This window comes from Melopsittacus undulatus, chromosome 6 (genome assembly GCF_012275295.1).
Source record: "Melopsittacus undulatus isolate bMelUnd1 chromosome 6, bMelUnd1.mat.Z, whole genome shotgun sequence".
Classification (NCBI taxonomy): domain Eukaryota; kingdom Metazoa; phylum Chordata; class Aves; order Psittaciformes; family Psittaculidae; genus Melopsittacus; species Melopsittacus undulatus.
Window position 1 is genome coordinate 35,934,418 of NC_047532.1, and position 21,363 is coordinate 35,955,780.

At 42.1% G+C, this 21,363-nt stretch overlaps 1 protein-coding gene across 1 annotated transcript; it reads right to left on the reverse strand.

The window, feature by feature from the left end:
* Positions 1 to 1,103: 1,103 nt before the first annotated feature.
* On the reverse strand, positions 1,104 to 15,978 carry IGSF10 (immunoglobulin superfamily member 10). Its single transcript, XM_005141179.3, has 7 exons — positions 15,836 to 15,978; positions 15,310 to 15,554; positions 13,439 to 13,568; positions 11,178 to 11,568; positions 6,418 to 10,479; positions 4,857 to 5,757; positions 1,104 to 3,847 (listed from the first exon to the last, which is right to left on the reverse strand). Exons 2-7 carry the CDS (start codon positions 15,501 to 15,503, stop codon positions 1,939 to 1,941), a joined length of 7,587 nt encoding a protein of 2,528 aa, XP_005141236.3. The 5' UTR covers positions 15,504 to 15,554; positions 15,836 to 15,978; the 3' UTR covers positions 1,104 to 1,938.
* Between the last annotated feature and the right edge of the window lie 5,385 nt (positions 15,979 to 21,363).

Genomic DNA, 21,363 nt, shown 5'->3' on the forward strand with positions numbered 1-21,363 from the left:
AGAGCCTCAGAAAACAAATCCCTGTGTCTTACCGTATGCCTTCAGTACCAAACCTAGTATCAGCTTTCACAGATGGAGGGTGGAAAAGACACCAAAGTCATTTCTGTGGCCTCAGGAGTTCTGTAATTCACAGTTCTTTCCACTGAAGTTGAACCAAATGAGTCATTACTGATACCCCTGTCTGCTGCCATTGTTGCACAGGAAGTATTTCCAGGTATGGGCTGGAGTCTTGATTGCTGAGGGAGTTTCAGTGGTGTGAGGATTAAGTACTATCAGCTGAGTGCAAAACCACAAGTAAATTGGAAATCAAAATTACCACAAACAAATCATTATTATTCTAAACCTGACCAAATATAACTTTACTCATATTAGAGCTAAAAAAAACAGTATAAAGTATGAGCAATTTAGGAGTTATGTCTATATGGGTTTTTAAAATACATTCATTCTGAAAGTGGAACATGCAGGGTATTTAGCATATACAGAGGAATATTTTGTAACTTTGTATTAACTCAATGTGGTTAATTTACCATACAAAGAATTTATAGCTGGTACAGTAGACTGATGTTCTGTGGGGGAGACTGCTCTGTGTAGCTTCCAGGGCCCTGGGAGGCAGCACAGCCAGGCATGGAAATCTGTAGAAAAGTAGATTTTGGTTGGCTTTTACAGTAGTTGGGTAAGTCTTACTCATGTAAAAATTAATGCTCAGGTTTTGTTAAGGAGATTTACTGTTCTTCATAGCAGCTAAAGCTATTGCAGATGTTAACTAGTGAGATTTGTGTAATCCAGCTGTTTTGTGGCTACTACTCCACTACTACACAGCAGTGGCTTGTGTGCTGCTGCCAAGACATTGCTGCAGGCAGCTCAGGTGCTGCTAAGCACTAGAGGGGTTCATTATGGACCCTACTTGTAAGTGGTACCTTACTGTGTACTAGCTGGGGTTGTAGGGACAGTGGCAATGCTTCCATGGGATGCATGGGTTTTTGCAATTTTAAATTTGCAAATTTAAGGGGAGATGCTGAATTGCATGTATTTTGACCCCTCTGCCCTGACATTAATCTGTCTCTCAGGAAGAAGATAAGAAACCATGAGATTTAGTTACTGGCTTAATTGTCCAAAGATTTATTTGACCAGTCAAATGATTCATTTCACCAGCCAGTGATTCATTAGTGTACAACATATAGGTAGCCATTTCCTATCAGTGCGAAGGTGTTTTCCACTCACGTACAGAAGGAAAATTATACCAAGCAGGAGTGTTTCTATACACGGTCCATATACTTCTTCTAAACAGTGTTAAACAAAGCGTACTCTCTTTAAAAATAAGAACAAAGTTGTTCCGGATATATCATTCCAAAGTTCTGCAAACAAAAACGTGAAACAGAGCTGTATTATTAAAAATACTTTAGTACTCTTTTTACCATTGGTAGTTTATTAAAAAAATACTAAATATTTTTTAAACATGAAAACTTTCTTCAAACAAAAAAAAAAACAAAAAACCTTTCTTCAAACACATGGAGAAAGTAATCTGTATCATAATAAAAATCAGCTTTTTAGTTCTCAGATACGCTTGCTTTATGTGACCCATGCTCCTGATAGTCATACAAGGTGGACAGTATGAAACTAATATGAAAAGGTCTGTCCTTTACTGAAGAACTCTAGGTATGTTTCCAGAAAGTAACTGTTTGATATTCAATGTTTGGTGGCAGAGTAAAATGCCTTAAGTCTGTTTTAATTTAAAGAACCAATTCTCAGTAGTGCTGCTAGACCTTACTTTCCTCAAGTCCTTTCTCTCTTTTTTTACACAGTCATTGTAGACTGAATCTTGCAGATGTTTTTAGGCACTTGAATGCCTATGGCTGCCTTTGATTAAACTTATTCCAGGAATAGATTCAGTCTAGCTGTAGATTTTGTTAACACATCATTCATGCAGTATTTCTTACTTCAGAGGATGTGGACATATGTTACTGTGAAATCACTGCCAAGATGATTCTTCGCTGTGCACTTGTATGTGCCAGAATCTGAGGGCTGGGGACTCTGGATGAGTAATGTCCCTGGAGGACGAAGCACTCTGTTCTCTGATGCTTGGCCTTGGTGACCTGTAGTCACTACTGAGTGGTCAGGTAATTCCCAGGTAATTTCTGGTTTGGGTATTCCCAGTGCTGCACAGTGGAGCTGCACAGCTGCACCAGGTATTGTGTGTATGGTCTGTGGTGGCCTGTTCATAATCCTTGGGGGATATGCTACAATAATGACAGAAACAGTTACAGAGGAATCTCCAGCATTATTGTAGGCCTTGCACACATAATTTCCTCTGTCATGAATGGTGGCTTCTCGTATAACCAATGTGCCATTTTCCAGCAGTATGTACTTTCTGTTGATCTGGGGTCGATCCAGCACGTGCCCACCTGGCAGAGTCCATGCCGTAGCTGGTTTAGGATTCCCATCAGACAGGCAGTGAAGTGACAACGACTCCCCACTAATGCCTGTCACCGGCCTTGTGGGGTGAGTGAGAATACTGGGCTTCTGGCCAACCTCCAGGATGATCAGCTTTTCAATGTAGCCAACTTTATTCCTGGCAGCACAGCGGTACTTTCCTGCTTTGTCTCCATCAGGACTATAGACAGTAAGGGTACCATTGCTTCCTGTGAGAAACTGGGAAGTCTTGATGCCACTGGAAAACCATGTGCCGTTAGGTAGCATCCAGCTTATGTCAGGTGGAGGGTTTCCATCCACAGAACAATTCAATGTGGTAGCTTTCCCAGGTTTTGCTATTATTTTTTCATTGAATGGATTTTTAAAAATTGGTCGCCTTAGCATTTCCAGTACCTCCAGCTGCACCACCAGCATACTCTCCCCACCATCATTACGTGCCACACAGATAAAATCTGCCGTGTCAGAAGGCCTTATGTTCCGAATTTCAAGTGTTCCATTTTTATGTACTACAATCCTGCTCCCATAATATGGAGCTGTTAGGAAAATATTATCAGGCATGATCCACATAATCTGAGGGGGAGGTGTCCCTTCTGCCCTACAATCAATTTGTTTCTTTGAATGCCTCACTGCCGTCACCTTCATGATTGTTTTGTTTGCATATAAACCGTTTATGACAGGCGGTTTTGCAACAACATCCAGTTTATACAGTTTTGTATCATCCCCTCCAGGGTTACGTGCCACACACATGTACTCCCCAGCATCTAACAGTTTGACTTGACTGACTGACAGAGAACCATTGGCATGCAGAAAATGTCTGTCTGTTGATGAGGAGATCATGTCACTGGAAGGTAACAACCAGAATATTTTGGGCTTGGGTTCCCCAACAGCTTCACAGTCCAGTAATGCCATATCTCCAGCTTTCACTTTACAGTATGTCTTGTGACTGTGCTTTATCTGAGGGGCTGCCATGATGACCGCGATGTGTATCTTCATTTCATCTCTCCCCAGGGTGTTTTGAGCATAGCAGGTATAGTCTCCTCCTTCTGTTACTCCAACTTTGTTGAGATACAGTGTTCCATTGTCAAAGAGGACATACCTGCGAGACCTGCGTCCACTGTCATCTGCCAGCATTGCGTTATTGATCACTGTCCCATCTGGCAAACTCCAGGATATTTCTGGTGTGGGTGACCCAGAGGCCTTGCAATCCACTCTGAAATCTTTTCCATATGGCACCAGGTTCTTGAAATATTGTTTCTGGTCAATCTTGGCTGGTTTCATTGTGATGCTGACTTTTATCAATATCAGATCATCTCCAATTTTGTTTCTTGCAACACACAAATAGTCACCTGCATCCTTTTCAGTAACTGCCTCAATAACCAAGGACCCATTGGGGTGGACGTGGATTCGACTTCCCATTCTGTTGAGGGGAGAGAAAAAGGAAAAGAATTATGGAACAAAATGCTGCAATACTAAGCACTGACCGTGACTGACAATATTAACAGAATGACACGATATGGATGTTCTCTACAAAGGCACTGTATCCCCATCACCACCTACCCAGTGGGTTCTAACCTGAGGCAGTTGCTGCTGTTGTTGTTATACTGGTGCTTGCGTGCTTGCTAACCCTATGTAGGTGTGCAAAGCTGCATGATGCCACCTCCACCTTGCTGAAAAGCTGTTCTGTGAACAAATGAGCCTGTTGAACCTCATGTCCCAGATCCCAGCAGCCTCTGCTCCTCGTTCTTCTCCCTGTGGACAACCCACAATACTTGGCCCAGCCAGGGCAGCTGGCAGTGCTGCTTCATCTTGCCCAGAATGACACTCAGCACTGGGTGATGGCTTTCTGGCTGCCTATCTGGCAGCAGGGAGCAGACCTGGTCCTCCTTTCTCAGCCCAGCTGCAAGTTCTTGTAAGCCTGCAAGGAGCATCCTAATCTGGGATTGTTGCTCTCAAAGCAAAGGTCCAGTGTTAGTACAGGAGGGGGCATGGGGAAAGCCACTCAAAGGCTGATTTGGCAGAGTCAACTATAGAAGCCATTTCCTCCTGAGTCCAACTTCACAAACCTCTTATAAATAACTGTTCCTTCTTTAAAATAACACCATTCAGCCAATACATGATTAACACCAGTTTCCTTAATTCAGATATGACTTGTATCCATTTTGGTAAGACCTCACCAACTTATGACAACTGATGTGACCTGTTATGTATAATATAATAATGTAATATACTTTGTTTAATATATAGTAGTGTAATATAATAATGTGTAATAACAAGCCATCTTCATAGATATTTCACTACTGTTAAACATTTAAAAGTGAATTTAATTCCCAATATATTGTTTCAGTGATGTAACAATCTCTTAAATGAGCACCAGAGAAGACAGTGCTTGAAGTTTCCAAGAGGTGGGGGAACCAAAAGACTCCTACCTGTGCCACTGGTCAACAACTGCCTTGGAGGGTAACCTCCAGATGATCCTGGGCTTTGGCTCCCCAGTCGCTGTGCAGTTCAGAAGCAACTTATCCCCAAAATTCAAGCGAGTCATTTCTTCAGAGGCAGTAGCTATTTTTGGAAGTGTGTCTCTGTGTTGCACCACGAGGCTCACCACTCTTCTTTCTGAGCCAGTTGAGCTTGTGGCTATGCACTCGTAATTCCCACTGTCAGAAGAGGTGATACTGCTGAGGTGGAGTGTTCCATTGGAGAACAGGAAGAGCTTTGCATTTACCAACTGCAGGGGTTTCACCACCATGCCATCAGAGAGGACCCAGTGAACAGTGGGCTGAGGATTCCCTTCCACAGTGCAAGGGAGTTTCAGATTTTCCCCCATCATTACTTCAACACGTTCTCTCTTCTCTTCCAGAATAGCAGGAGGTGCTGCAATGACCTGCAGTTTTACAATCAGCTTGTCAGTGCCTGCTGGGTTTTTAGCCATGCATGTATAGAGGCCCCTGTCATAAACAGTGACTTCCTTGATAATTAAAGTGCCATCTGTTTCCATGTGAACTTTGCTATTTCCTGCCAAGGAGTCGGAGATGTGTGTTTTATTTGCTAGAACCCACGAGACGGTGGGAGGAGGCCTACCCTCAGCTTTGCACTTCACTGCCACGGACTTTCCAGAGTGAGCGGTGAGGAGCTGCCACCTGCTGCTGGTGATGCGGGGTGGGTAGGCCACTACTGATAAGGTGACCAGGAGCTGTGCCACACCATGTGGGTTGGCTGCAGTGCACAGGTACTGCCCACGGTCTTCCAGGCCCACCCGGGTGATGGAGAGCGTGCCATTGGCAAACACTATCCATCTGCTGTGGCCTTGGCTTTCTGGAGCATCAGTCCCTACAGAAGTAAGGGGACACCAGTACAGCGTGTCAGAATCTCTCCTGTTTCTTTTTACTCAGCCCCTGAAAATGCTTTTCTCACCCTCTTCGACTTTGCCCAAATAACCAAGGCAATAGTGAGAAAGACAGAAATAATCGTATTTTGCATATAGTGACAAAGCTTTAAAGTAAAACCCGAACTTAGTCCTCAGTAGAGATAAAGTTTGGACAAAGCAGATGGGGCTTTGCATATCCAAACATGCAAGCATAGTCATGACTAGGCGTTGCATATTCAAAAATATTTTGACATAGCTTTAACTTGATTTGATGGTTTGTTACCACAGATGGATTTTTCTTTTTACTTGTCTTACTGTTCTGAAATAGCCAGTAGCATACAATAAATACTGAAATCTTCTCACAGTAAGCACAGAATTATAGTTAAATATATATTATAGATTTTTTTTTTAATTTCCATAAATAACTACTTCATCAGTATTAGTAAGATACTCCAGAAGATGTCTGGGGATATCTGTCTTTGTCACTGTCTCCAAGTTCATCTTTTCACCGATATTTCATGGTACTCTTAAATGATGCAATACTTGAGTTTGGCACATAAAACATCTGCCAAATTACATGACTGTAATGGAAGGAAAATTCTAGAGAGGTTTATCAAGCTTACCTGTTGATATCTTGGTCCACTGTATTGTTGGATGAGGCTTACCAATAGCTTCACAAGGAATAAAAGCATCTGAATTAGCTAGTACAGTAAAAGCAGCTAATTTTCCTCCAATTATTCTGGGTTTTGCCAGATGGTTTCTGTGCAAAGAGTCCAAGGCTATAGGAATGGGGGTGGTAGTTTCTTGGTCTTGCCTCTTTTCAGACCAACCTTTGACAGAACTGTCCTTGTCACTTCCCCACAGAGGCACATCGGGAGTTGCCATCTGTGATGACTTCAGCATGGTCAGTGTGTTGATAGCCAATGTGCTGACCCTCTCTGTGACTTTAGCAGATGGCTTCTGCCAGAATTTAATTGCCCCCCCTGGAGGTGAGTTGGTTCTCTCATGATGTGCAGGAGGCACAGCTGCTGTGAGGACTGGTAGTGGGGTGGGATGCTGGGTGCTGGCAGGAGTGATGTCTGTGCTTGCAGCAGGAGCACTTGACACACTTCTTGCTGTGAATGTGGGCTGTACTATGTGATTGTCTTGGGTAACACTCTTTTCTGGTTTTGGCCATGATTGTTTACCTGCTGTTGTGATGGCTTCAATTTGCTGAGCAGGTTCTGACCCAGCTGCCACCCAGGCTGTGGCAGGTTGGGTACTTGAGGTGCTAAAAGGCTTTGAAAGCTGTGGTGTTGTCTGGACTGGTGTCATGGGGCTCTGTGGTAGCATGACTGACTGACTGTTCCTCCATGTGACAGGGGTAGCCAGTGTCGGCATGGCTGCTGCAGGTATGAGCTGAGGAGCATCTGGTGTGCTAAGGATCCACAGTGGCACTTCTGCCATTGAGACTGCACTCACACTCTCAGAGAGAGGTTCTTCAGGCATAAGACTTGTAGGCATAGTCAGTGATTTAACTGTTGTCATGACACGCATGGCTGTATTCATAGGCAGAATCACTGCAGTGCTGTGGCCTGCAGTCATGCTTTGTGAAGTTGATGTCGTAAGGGGCCTTTTCCTCCTCTGACCTCTCTTTTTTCCCATTCTGTATGTTTTACTTTTGGTGATTTTGGTGTCAGTCTGAGGGGCAACAATAGGTTGAACTGTTTGAAAATGAGTTGCATCCATTTCTTTGGTGGCATTAGTTGCAGGATTAGAGGAAGAATGCAGTTTTGCAGTGGGAAGATGTTCTGACTTAGCATTGCCATAATGAATGGGTTTGTTTAAAGACAAGAAACCATTGCTGTGATTCCTACCTGTTGAAATAGGCATAAAGTGCAGATGAGACATTTTGAACGTGGATAACGATGTTGTAGTTTTAGGATGCATGGTTGATACCTCTGTTGATGGAAACTTACCCATCTGTTGTTTTAGTCGCTTCTTCAGAACCTCTTTTTGTGCACCATTTCCAAAGAGAAGTCCCCAAGTAATTTTTCCTCTTTGGGAATTTTCTGGTGAGGTCCTAGGCTTAATGCTGGGTGAGACTGATTCAAGGGTAGAAGATACCTTCGTACTTACAGTATATGTAATATCTGTAGCAAAATTAGCTGTGTGGGTTGCTGTTGTTGGTAGTCTCATGGTAAAAGGTTGGACTGTATCAGTCCCTGTCTGAAATGGAGCACTGCTCTGTAATTTCCATTCAGGAGTATCTGGGGTCACCTTCATAATGAAAGTCATGACTGTAGTATCTTTGTCCCTTTCACTAGCTTCATTTTCCTCTTTCCTGAGGAACACTGTATTTTGTTGAGTACCTGCTGGGTGCTCCAATGGCATATTTGTGATCGAGAGGGAGGACAGAGGCGCTTCTGGGTTAAATGGGTTGATGGAGCTGCTTAAATTGTTTAAAGTTGGTAAATTTGACATATATTTCATATTCAGTTGAACATCTGCAGCCACAGCTGTACTTCCTCTGACAGATCCTAGCCTCCCCAAATCGTATCTGTGCTCTTTCATACTTGGAATACGTCCTGGTCTAATAATTCGCCTCCTACCAGAAATTTTCCTTCGTCTTCCATATTGGTGCGGGGCCTGGGTTGTATGAGTTGTAATGTTCTGAATAATCTGAATTTGCTGATGAGTTGATTGGTTTACACCACTTGCTGATATTAGACTTAAACCGGATCTTTCCCATGAGTTTGTAACTGTAGAGTTTAGATATGTCTGTGGCCTTCTGTTGTCAGATGACAGAGACTGTGAAAATGGATAGGGGAGAGGAGCTGCTTCTGAAACAAGGAGAGAGGTTTTAGTAGCAGGAGTGTTACTCATGGGCATCTCAGGCCCTGCAGTTACTATGTTTTCTGTTGCTCTCCCTAGAGCAGATACTGGTACTGTCTCTGTTACTGGAATCATGAATTCTTCTTCTAGAGATACAAGATCACCAGATGTTTCCTCTTCAATTCCAGGTAATTCTGAGAATGTGCGGACTTCAACAGGTGGATTCGTTGCAACTTCTCCTCGATTTTCCATCAGTGTTGAGTTCCTCTTTGTTTTTTCCAAAAAGGCTGCCCAGAGCTGTGGGTCGACTCTCCTGGCTGAGGAAACAAACTGTCTTCTGTGCCCTCTGAGCCGCCTGCTTATTTTGTCCCTGTAGTGCCTGAAAGTCATGTTCCCATAGCCATTCCTTTTATGTGCAGTCTGTGCAATCCTATTTCTGAATGCTGAGGCAGCAGATTCCTGATTAGCTGTCAAGGGAGTTAGGGTAACTAGAGGATGTTTCTGTGCTGTAGCAGAGGCCAGCATTGCATTGCCAGAGCCATCACCCTCTTCCCGTTCTCCCACAACTATCTGCTTTTTCTTCAGAGCAGCTTCATCCTTTCTAACTAGCACTTGGAAAACCAAAAGATCAACACCATACTGGTTGGCTGCAACACATTGAAAGTACCCACTGTCTTGCTCTGTTACCTCTTGTATTTTTAAGGTACCATTGTCAAAAATATGTTTGTTTCTTACAGAATGATGAAGAATCACATGCTCAGGCAATACCCAACTAATGGAAGCATCTGGAACAGCAGTGGATGTACAGGGAAGGTAGAGTGTGCTGCCAACAAATGTAGAAAGTTGGGCTCCATTTACATTGCTGTGTTCCACATAAGGATCAACCACTGTAATTCTAAATGTGAGAGTATCTGCATCATTGTAATTTGTGCCTATGCAGTGATAAAGCCCTGTGTCAAAAGTATCAGCTGTCCATAATGTCAATGTTCCAGTTTTAACTACTATGATTCTCCCATCTTCGCTGATATAAGGAGCTCTAACTTTGCTCCCATCAGCCAATATCCACTCTACTGCAGGAGCTGGTTCTCCCATTGCTTGGCATTCTAGTTCTACCATCCCCCCAACTAAAACAGTGTGCTCTGTTTGTGTTTTGTTGTCCCTGGAGATGATGGCCCAGTTATTTCTTACTCCTCTTCTGTCAGCACTGGGCAAAATAATCTGAATGTCTGTAAAGTACTGGATGTGCAAGGTGTTAAGTGTGGTTGCTGTCCTGTCTAGCTGTAATGACACTTTGCTTTGCATTAACCAAGGTGGTTCAGCTCTCAGTTCAGTCTCTATATTGGTAAAAAGTTCATCTTTTTCAGAGTAGACTTGTTTATATTTGTAGCTAATAAAAGGCATATTAGTTGCTAGGGTACTCCTTTCCAGTTTTAAGGGAGAATTACTGTACAGTGCCAGTATGCTCCACAGCTGCTGAATATGCTCATAATCAATGCCACATACCAGAAATGCTGAGAATGCTGTTTTGAGCACTGTACTGTTGCCATCTTTGTCAAATGAGATGGGAGACATTTCTTTAGGTTTTTGGATGTTGCAAACCAAGTTACCTCTGCTTCCTGCTTGGTCAGTCATGTTCAAAACCATGGATCCTATAGGAGCAATGAATTCCTTAGGAGATACAGAATTGAAATCCCCATCATCTGGTACTGTGAGGTTTTTAAATTTCAGGGAGTCATGTATGGCTGGCTTAGTGCAGGTTAAAGATGCAGAAGGAACATCCACTAAGCTTTTCCCTTCATGATTTTTGGGACTAGCACAAACTGGGCATTGCTGAGCACTGGAACTTCTGTCTTTCTTGCACTTTACAACATCTGAAGGAAAGAAAAATGCAGTAAGCTCTTGTAATATGATTTTTAGTATAAAAAAGACATTTAACTACCAGCAGGTTGTTCTCTTGAATATTAACAAAGTTAATCTTAAAGTAACCTAAGAAAACCTATGAATTTTCTCTGGTGAAACTGCCTAAGGACTGTTGCTATTGCAGCTCCATACAGAATCCTTCTGTCCCAGTTCTACACAGTGCAAAGCAGGCTCTGCTGGGGCACCTGGCCATAGCTTGGTTCTGAGCGGCACAGGCTGTGGCAGGGTGAGGATGACACTACGCTATTGTGTGCAACGTATGCTCAGAGCAGCAAATGAAAAAGTTCTTGAGTCTTGTTCCTTATTTCTGTTTGGAAAAATCAAGTACAATATAGCCTTCATTCTTACCAGTTACATAAAAATTAGCTTCCTTATTCCCTGTGGAGTCTCCTGGGCACAAAAGTTTTGGACTGGCCAAGGAAAGTGTTCTGTTAAGCTGCACTTCAGAATGGGTTAAGACCCCTAGATTAATTTCATCTGGAAAACTGAATGGTATTAATCTATTTATCCTGATTACATGCACCTGCAAAATTCCTGTCTTCCAGTCTTTTCTTAGAGAATAAACAAATGAATAAAGGACAGTTACCTTTATCAGAAAGAGCAAGATGGTATAACATGATTAAAAGCATAAACAAAGCCTTTAGCTCACCTGGTCTCACTTTTGCCCATTCTGCAAACCATTGGAGGCTGCAATCACAGGACCATGGGTTTCCATGAAGGTAAACACTCTCTAGCTCAGACATGTAGGAAAACATTTCTTGTGGCAGTGAAGTCAGCGTGTTGTCTGACAAATATATGTGCTTCATGAAGGATATTTTAAATATTTGGCTATAGCGCAAGGTGACAAAAGTATCTGGATGAAGCTGCTTAAGTAGATTTCCTTCCAAGTGGACCAGCCTCAGTGATGTGAGTCCATAGAAAACATAGGGATTTACAAACTCAATTTTATTGTGATCCATATGCAGTCGTACCAAGCTCTTCAGACCACGAAAAACATCCTGCTGAAGAACTCTGACCTTGTTGTAACTCATTTTTAAGACCTGTTGATGAAAAAGTAATAAGGGTATAATATTATCCAATATTATACTGAGACTCCTAACACATTCTGATTGATGGTTACCCTGTCAAGTACTTCACCAGACCAGTAATGGAAGTGACTGATTGGAAAAAACTTAGTAGGAGGAATAAATGCAATGTTAGTTGCAAGACTATAAGGATGCTTCTTGTTCCAACAGTCCATCAGGGTGACCTTTCTGCAGTCACATTTACAAAATGCAGTGATTAAAAATAAAATAAAACCATGCTTATTTATTGTTAAAAAACAAATAAAAAACCATCCCAATTAAGCTACACTTACGAAAAGGGGAAGCAGAATTTGACCATAAGCTGTGGTAGTGATTTTGTTCCAGCCAGTGTTACAACTATAAAAATTCATGCAAGAATCTATTTTGATTTCTGTTTAACCAACAGAATCTGAAAAGTGTGCCCCAAGTTTCAGGATTTGTGTCATCTGAGATGTGTACTTTTCTAACCCTAACTCTCAGGTGCCATGTTGTTGCTGACTGGATAAAAGTCAAATTCGTAACTCTGAGATGCACAAACCTGGCATATTGCTGAGGGATAAAATAAGGCGCCCATGACACCCTTTTCATTGTTACTTTTCCTGTTAGAATTCTACCATTGCAGTCTGAATTCTGTATTTTGAAAACTAATGAGAAGTAAAAAATCACAAAAATGTTCACGTTTACTTGCCCAATATAATTCCATTAGAAATATCTATGATAAAACAATTTTATGATTCTGTCTGTAATTGTGCTGACAGGGGAGGGAAAGCTTGTTAGACTCCATAAAGCTCATTTTATTAAGTCAGTTGTGAGGAGTTACCAAGCAACCTTTCAGGCACAGAGCTACCCTTTGTGAGCGCTAATGCAACCTGGAGGTATGTAGACTCTACAGCTTCTCTGGTTTCTGTGTTCCCTCCTAATCCTAAAACCAGCAACTGAGAAAATCCCAAGTTTTCTGTTGGAACAGTTGGTGTCTCTTGTGTTCTTAGTTCATCACAGCTAAAACATTGTTACTTCTCTGTAGCAGTTAACAACAGCTCTAGATGAAAGTTTAACTGGAGAATAAGTGTTACTTGTACATTGAATTAGTTGGGAATGGCTGTTCCTAAATAATTGTCTAAATAATTCTTTATATATGAGTATCTACATGGCACATACTAAGACAGCTTCAGAATCCCTGTATGACATCATACATTTATTAATTTTCACAATACATGTAAATATAGGCAATATTTTATAAATAGGAAATATTCTAGTTAAAGAACAAAACAGACATCAAATACTACATTTAGAAGTCCACAAGTACATACTAAATTATAAACCCAAGGGTTTTTTAAAGGATTTAAAAGTTTATATGTAATATGTTCAGTAGGAGCCAATTTTTAATGAAGGACAGAAAGGGACAGGGCTATAATGTACTGAAGAAATCCAAACTATTCTATGATTCTATGAAGAGAAAGGGAAATCTGGATGGCAAAAAGTCCTCAAAAAAAAAAAAAGATAAAAATTGCCTAGCAGATTAACAAGTTTCCTACCACAGATGCAGTCCTTGGAGTTCTTCAGTCTTTCTCCCTCATGTGAACAAGAGTTTAAACTGCAGATCTCCATTAAGATACAGGTACCTACCAATATGTTTGCCATGCTCTTTAAAATGTACTTGGATGCCCTCCTGGGAAGGAAAGGCATTTCCCTCATCTTTCATGTGGATACAATAAGAAATAGGAAACCAAAATGCTACATACCACTGGTCTGCTTCCATTTATCAGTATTACTGCAAACTGTTTAAGTCAGAACAAAAAACAAGATTAGGTCATCTCCTAATTAAGATTAGGTCATTTAGTCTTACCTGTAATGAATATAAATCATTGAACACCTTATCAGGGATTGTGTTTATCTCATTGCTGTGCAGCATCAGTAACTCCAGTTTCTCTAGGCCAGAAAAATCTGTTTCTGTAAGTCTAAGCAAGCTGTTGTATCTGTAACAAACATTTCATCCCAGACCTGGGTTTAGTCAGACATAAACTTCACAAGTTTCAAACAAACAAAACCAAAACAAAAGAACAACTCTTTGGAAATGCATAAAGGTACACAGCACCTCTGACTGTCAAGATGAAATTATAAGCCATTCCTTCAGAAATAATTCATTGAAGCCAGGTCTGGGCTTCAATGCAGAAGAGCTGTGAGCTGTAATGGTGAAGGTTGGTGATACATTGATGCCTCTTTCAGTCCAGGGCTTTCCCAACACTACAGCATCACAGAGAGGTCCATGAACAAGAGCAAGCCCCCTCTGCTGTCCACTGAGATCCAGGTAAAACCAGGGGTCCTGGGGGTCACCTGTCTCCTGGGACCTATGTGATAGCGGCTGGGCCTCAGACACAGTGCAGGTGGGTTCTGATGAGCGCTTGGCAGTCAGTCCCTGCACTGGCTGCACGATGCTGTCTGCCCTTTCCAGTTGTATATCTTGAGTTTTATTTCTACTCTGCAGGTATTCAGTGCTGCCCACAACTTGTTAATGCAGGTGTAGCCTCAGCCTCCCCTATTTTCTATGAGTATACATACAGTATGGATAGACTAGACAGGCTGTGGTGATGCTATGCTGTCCCAGCATTAGTAGAAGGTGTATAAGCCTCGCAAATGCTGAGTACCTACTCTGTGATGCCTCTGAGTTCATGACTACTACCCCCTTGCATCACCTGATTAGCTAATGCAGGGACTGTTCTCATGGTCTGTTTACACTTCCTATGCCGTGTGGCGACAGTAAATTAGACTAAATCATCAGTCAGATAGATGGCCTTTCCATAATAGTAATTAATGTATTTCAGTCACATGTCCTTCTCCTAAGGTAACCCATAACCCTCTAAAAGTACTTTTACTTAATTGTAAGATTTTATATACAGCATTTCTGGAGAACACTGACAAAATCAATGGAAGGAAAGGGCAGAGAGGAGTCAGGAGCTGGGAGCTGAATATGCTGTCTGGAAGCATAAGGCAGATAAAGGGGAAGACTTCAACAAAAACTTCCTTTTACATTTTCTGCATACACATATTGGATGATTCAGAGGTTATATGTATCAAAAGTGATGCAAGGATGAGTCAGATATTGCTGATTAATCTCTAATTTGATAGTATGACAGAGGGCACTTGCTGGAAACCCTGTTAACAGGTCAGTGAGCCCGTTTAGAATTTGTTCCCTGTTCCTTTTAAACACCCACAGAACAGAACCATTTTGGAGGCTGAAATATTCAGGCAAGTGTTATTTTCCATAAAGTTGGTAGATAAAAGCACAGATACCAGCACCATGTGACATTCTAAAGTCATAGCAAATTCTCTGAGGATTTTAATACATGTACTAGTTTCCCAGCCCACTGCCTGGACTCTGAACTATCAAAGAATTCTTTCTGTTTCAGACTTCTTCTGAATTCCATGTTGCAGATGCAAAATGTTTGGGTAGTATAAAAGAATTCATTTAAGTTCTAAATTTTTGAAGTCCTTACATGCCCTGTGATACATCCCCAAATTTCCACTTAGTGTTGATGGTCTTAGGCTTTGCTAGCTGTGACTACAACCACTTTTGAATACAGCAGAGCACTGAACTCTTAAGATTTATTTATTGCTTTGGTTCATTTTAGCCCTAAATCTGGAAACTATTAATTACTGCTTTGCAAAGTGTTGAATGGTAACTGGTCTGTGCATTTAGCATCTTGATGTTAAACATACCCCAGATTGATGCGCTCCACATTTGGAGGGATGTGCGGTGGGACAGCAGTGAAGTACCGGAACGTGCAGTGCACCTCAGTGGGGACATAGCAGGCGCAGAGCCTGGGACAGGCGGTACTGCTGGGAAGGGCAGCCAGGCAGGCGGCGAAGAGGGTCCCCAGCCACCAGCACCTGCCTCCTCTTGGCGCCTTCATCCTGCAGAAGACACTATGCTACCATCCTGCACAGAAAGAGCAGATGGGTTCCTGCAAAGAAAACAAAACACAGACGCGTTTAATAACACCCATGTTGAGCTGCTCAGTTTTAAGCAAAAAAAAAAAAAAAAAAAAAAAAAAAACAAAAAAAAAACCAAGACGACTTTGTATTTCCAGCTGTGTAATGAGCTAAAATGTTCATCATTTAAAAAAAAAAAAAAAAAACAGCCTCACACTCTCTTTGTCTTGCTGCTATGTGCCGGTGCTTACAGGTGAAGTTTTCATTTTCGAAGGAAGCAGAGGTGAAAGCCGAAGGATGTAGCTATCGTTACCTCACGAGTGTGCAGAGTGTTCATCGATCTGCGAGCAATTTATCCTCGGGAAAGAACACGTCGGCTCCTCGCTTGCCAATAATTATTCCAAGCAAAACTGACTCATTTCAAACCCGCGCGGCGGGAGCGGCCGCTGCAGCCACAGCGCTTCGCCAGGGCCCGGCTCCCGCCTCTACCTGCGCCAGGGCTGCTGTACCTGGCCGCGGGGCGCCCGGGATCCGAGGCTTCGCACCGCCGCCGCCTGCCCCTACCTGTGCGACCTCAGTGGCGGCTGCAGCGCCCGGCTGGGCAGCTACCTCGGGGCAGAGCCACGCCAGGAGGGGCGAGTCCTGCCGCCGGCGGCTCCTCCTCCCGGGAGGCGCCGCCGCGCTGGGGGGACGCGGTTGGGAGCAGGGGCTGTCGAAGGAGTCTTCTGGCCGTCTGTGTCCCCGGAGACGGCGTGGCTTGGGAGCCGTGTGTGGACGACGGGGAGAGGCCCCAGTGTAGCTCTTCGGGGGACCTGGGGCCTGGGGGTGCTGGGGCCTGCAGGCCCCCCCGCTGCACCGGCCGCGGCACCTCTGCCCCAGTGGGGAGTCGTGTCGGGAAAGGGGCAGGCGGTCCGTTAGAACGGCTGCCGAGTTCCCCGGGGGAAGGAATCACCTTCCTTTTTGGATCAAGTCCATCAGTGCTGCAGCTCTCCACGTTCTGCGCGGCAACAGGCAAGGTTGATGGCATGTTTCTAACGAAAGAAAGTGTTACAAAAGATTACTTGATAGTTAACAACTGGCGCTAATCGTTCTTGAGCTGCCAAACTTCACAACTGTATTTTAATAGAAGCTTTAATTAATGCTAAATTACTGTGTCCTTGTGCTGCCAGGGTCTGAAGTTAAACATGAACCCTCTATGTGGCAGGAGATTTCTGGTATCTCACTGACTGCACAAAGTTAACCTTTGAGGAAAGCCCTAGAAACAAGGCCAGATAGGATGGGGCTTTGAGCAACCTTGTCTAGTGGAAGCTGTCTCTGTTCATGGCATTGGGTTGGAACTGGGCGATCTTTAAGGTCCTTCCCAACCCAAACCCTTCTGTGATTCTATGAGTCTACAACTGAAGGCCAGTTGGAGGGGCCCTGAGCAACCTGCTGCAGTGGAATGTCCCTGCCATGGTAGGGGTTGGCGTAGAGTGGCCTTCAGAGGTCCCTTCCAACCCAGGCGATTCTGTGACTCTAAATGCATCTTCCGAGCAGCGCTGGAAGGAGTCTCATAGCTTCTTACTCCCTTCTCTGTTTTTTACTCACTATTATTATCAATTGACACCACTACATGTACTAGCATTGCTCATTTTTGTCCAGCACCTGAATTTTTCCCACTGAAGCCCAAATGTGCTTGGTAGTCCTTGTATCTGGCTTTTTTCAGTTCTATATTCCTCAGAGTTCTGTTGGTGGAACATGCGGCACAGTAGTAATTGTGTTAATGTGACTGTTTGCGGTTCAACCACGAAATTCCTTCTGTCTGTGTATGGCAAAGAGCAGCTGAATTCTGATACTTTGGGTGAGATGCACAGCTTATTTGACCCTCATCAAGGTTTATGAAAGTTTCAACTGTATTGCATGTTTATGACTCTGTATGTTTCAAATTAGCAACAAATCAGTACTAGTTCAGGAAACAAGCTCCTTAACAATGTCACACAAACCTCACATTCTTCTGCAGAAATACTGTTTATCTGAGATAGGGTGACTTCAGCATCATTGTGATTATATTTGATGTAATGTCAGTCATAAATCTGCCTAGGCAATTCTAATACTTTCTTGATATTAGTTTGCATATTGGCTGCTCTGGATTTAAAAGACAAGAATACTGGCTTCAAGGTATAGGGAAAAATGAGAGGAAACTAGGTAATGTACACAACATAAATGATCCTGGATTGCGCTTTTGGTGTGTAAGGAGGTACACAAGTCAGTGGCAACTGGCTTCATGTGAACCTTCATACAAGACTCATTTGTGCTTTGAGCCGAGTAGAAATTTTCAGCCAAAATTCTTTGGGGTTTTTGTGGGGGTTTTTTTTGTTTGTTTGGTTGGTTGGTTTTTGTTGTTGTTTGCTTTGGTTTTTTTTTCTCGGGCATGGGGGGTGTTGTTCCTGAGATCTTGCTCTTTCCGTAGAATTGGTATTTTTCTTGGAGAAATGTTAATTTTGACATATGTTTCAGTTTTCCATCAGGAAAGCCACAGCACCTGAACCCAGCATGGATCTGTTTACCGCTGAGCCGTGGTGCCAAACAGAACGTGTAGTATGTGCACTTCTCTACTTGTCAGCCTTGTCCTAGGACAAACCAAATCTGTTAGGCTGCTTTGGTAAAAACAAGATCCCTGTTCTTGCAGGCTCAAGAAAGCTGATCAAGTGCTTCACACTTGTTTTTGAACCCATACCAATAATAATACTCTGAGATTGATGTATTGAAAATAACATTTTCACTTCCTCAGATGTCTTGCCTCTTGTTGCCATGAGCAGAGCACACTGTCTTATTTTGATGATACTGCCATGTTTTGGCATGTAAACCTGTCCTGTTGTGATGGTTGTAAGAAAAATCCCGAACTCCAGCTAGTCAAGCAGTTTGGAAAAACCCACCACCAATCTGAATGCACATCAGGTAAGATCTGCAAATTTGTGGTTTAAATAGGCACACTGTGTCTGACCTGGAGTAAGTGTTTCACCACTGCCTGCTTGTCACACCAGGTGGCCAGTCTTGGTGGGATGTTTTCTGAGGTTATCCTCAGAGTGGATTATTTGCTAAAACACAGTGTTTTTCCAGGGGAAATAAATAAGTAAAGGCTTTTGGGGTATCTATGAGAGTCCCTTCTTAGCATGGTTTATCTAAAGCCAGGGAGAGGTATTAAGTATATACAGTGGGATTAATTTATTGGGATGGCAAAATAACCCATACTAAGACTACAGGGAGATTTGAAAACAGTCCACAGCATGACAGGATTTTCCAGTATTGACCAAACCTCAGGAAAGGTAACTGTAACAGACAGGTATTACAGATTTGAGTAGACACAGGTTGTGTTATTATTTCAGTCTGGTTAGGGTAACAATGAGTTTTTCTTAAGATTAAAAATGAAAGACATAATGAGAAGGAAAACACAATTCAGTGAATTCTTGTATATGAAAATTAATTTTTATTTGAGGGCGTGGATGTATTACTGCAGTGGCTGACTGATAAATTTTTCTCTATATTATTTCTTGGACTAATTTGATGACTATACTTCCTATTATGAGCTAATGCTGTGTTTTCTTTGCAAATAGAAAACCTGTGATTAGAGCAATAATGGTAAGATAAAACTTTAAAAGATAAGATAAACCCTAAAAATATCTTCTAAAGGTTCTAGAATTTTACAAATTAAAAATCAAACAGATGAGGAAGTGATCTAAATTCACAAAGTGGCTGTGTATGCTTAGTAGTGAAGATCATGGTAATCTGTACTTAAAAGTGAACATCTTCTGAAATTGTGAAACGTAGCACAAACTATGGGACATGCATGAAGTTGGTAATAATGTGATTTACTGTGTACACCAGCTAAGACTTTACTTGAGGTGTCTACTGGATAATGTTCATTATAACCTCGGCATCTGTCTTTGTGAAACACGTGGGTGGCCTTAGTTTGATTCAGTGTGGGTGCTTATATTGAGTAGCACTAATGTGCTTGTGCTACCTGGCCCTTTTGGTCTCAGAAAGAATAACAAAGCCTCAGCTGAGCCCTAGGACTAAATTATGTGCTGACCTTTTTAGGTGTGACCCTGAGAACAAGTCAAAACTTGAGCGATCACACTGTGAACTACTGAATTCTGTTCCCCTGGGAAATGAAGAGAGGATTGCAGGCCTGTCATTAGGTACCTGTTTTCTAAATCTTTATTACAGTCTGAAGAGCAAAAGATAAATTGCTTTCATAAGTAATTTTTTTTTACTAGATTAGTGAGGTGGTGGTGACACATTCCAATGTTGTTTCTTTGTGGGTGTAAACATGAGGTAAAAGACATTTTTTAATGATCTGTACTAGTTTCCGTAACTAATGGTAGAGAAGGAACTGAAGTTTCTGCTGAGAGTATTTTCCAAAACCACATACCCAAAAATCTGCATTAAAATAAATAATAATAATAAAAAAATATTTAAAATGCACAAGTAGCTTGTCAAAGTTTTAAGAGAACAGTATTTATCTAGGGATATATTATGTGTGTTGTAATTAAAACCCAGCTCTTACTATGCTTCTGAGAAACAGTATTAAATGACAAAAAGTGCTAAGTTCTCCCTCCAGAAGGCTGCTGAAGAACATGTGGAATATTTTACATTATAATGTGGTTGTGATTTAATGGAGTAGCCTTACAGAAAATACAATGGTTATGCAAACCCATGCTGATCTGTTTCGCTGGCAAATTCTGGCACATGTCTGAAAGGAAAAGTCATTGTTTTAGAGGGATCTCATTACTGTGGAGCTTTTTGTTAAGTGAAACTATATTTTGGCAAGAAAGTGTGGTTGAGTGTAAACTCAGTAGTGCTGAGAAAAGGAAAGATGATTAAAGAAAATACTTTCTAACTGGATCTTCCCAGCAAGTTGCACACACTAAGAACAGTATGGTTTTTAGCAGTTCAATTACTAATGTACATTTATATGATAGAACCTAACTTTGTACAAGCATGGAGGAAAGGTAGTGTTGCTCCACAACACGTTTATATACTTTGTGGGCTTTTCAAACCACATGTAATTCATGGTGGGCACGTTACCTTCATTATGGTTGTTTCATTTTTTCTGGCATCATGCCTTAAGCCATGAGAGCAGCTAACTAGCTGACTCGAGGAAGAGGAGGATGTGTCAAGGGCAGCTGAGCAGCAAGGTCATGACAGTGCACCTGAAACTAGAGGAGCTTAGTGGAGAGATGCAGAAGTTTGCTGGATGATTGGTACATTACTTGCACAGAAGTACGTAAGTAGAAACAAAGAAGCTCACCTGAATCTTAGTTGTGTGCTTTGGTATAAAAATCATAGTTTTAAGCTTCAATACTGAGATCTTTATCATGGAAAAAAAAACCCAAACCATTAAAAACTAGTAGAAGTCTAGGCCCCGGAAGTGAACACCACTAAGTTTATTTTATGTTTCAACATTGGTTATACCTCTGTATCCTTGAAGAAAAACAGGTCTACGAAGTCAAATCTCCACAGACTTTTCAAGTGCACACACTAACCCACCCTGTATTACAGTTTGTAATTTGGTGCTTTTATTTTGCTTTTCAGTTCTTTTGATTACTTTTTTAATGACTGTTTTCTTTTTCTTCTTCCTCAACATGAACAAGTCAGTGCAAAATGACTCAAGCATTAGGGAATGAAGCCTTGGAAAAAGCCTTACTTTTCAAGCAGCAAGTCTGCATCTCTAGTAGCCAACACTGCTCGTAAGGCAGAATGCTGTCATTCCTGGTGCAGCAGCAGCAGCAGCCACCAGTGCAAAGGAGCTGCGTGTGTTCCATGCACGTCACGAGTTGTTGCATAAGGTTTCTTTATCTT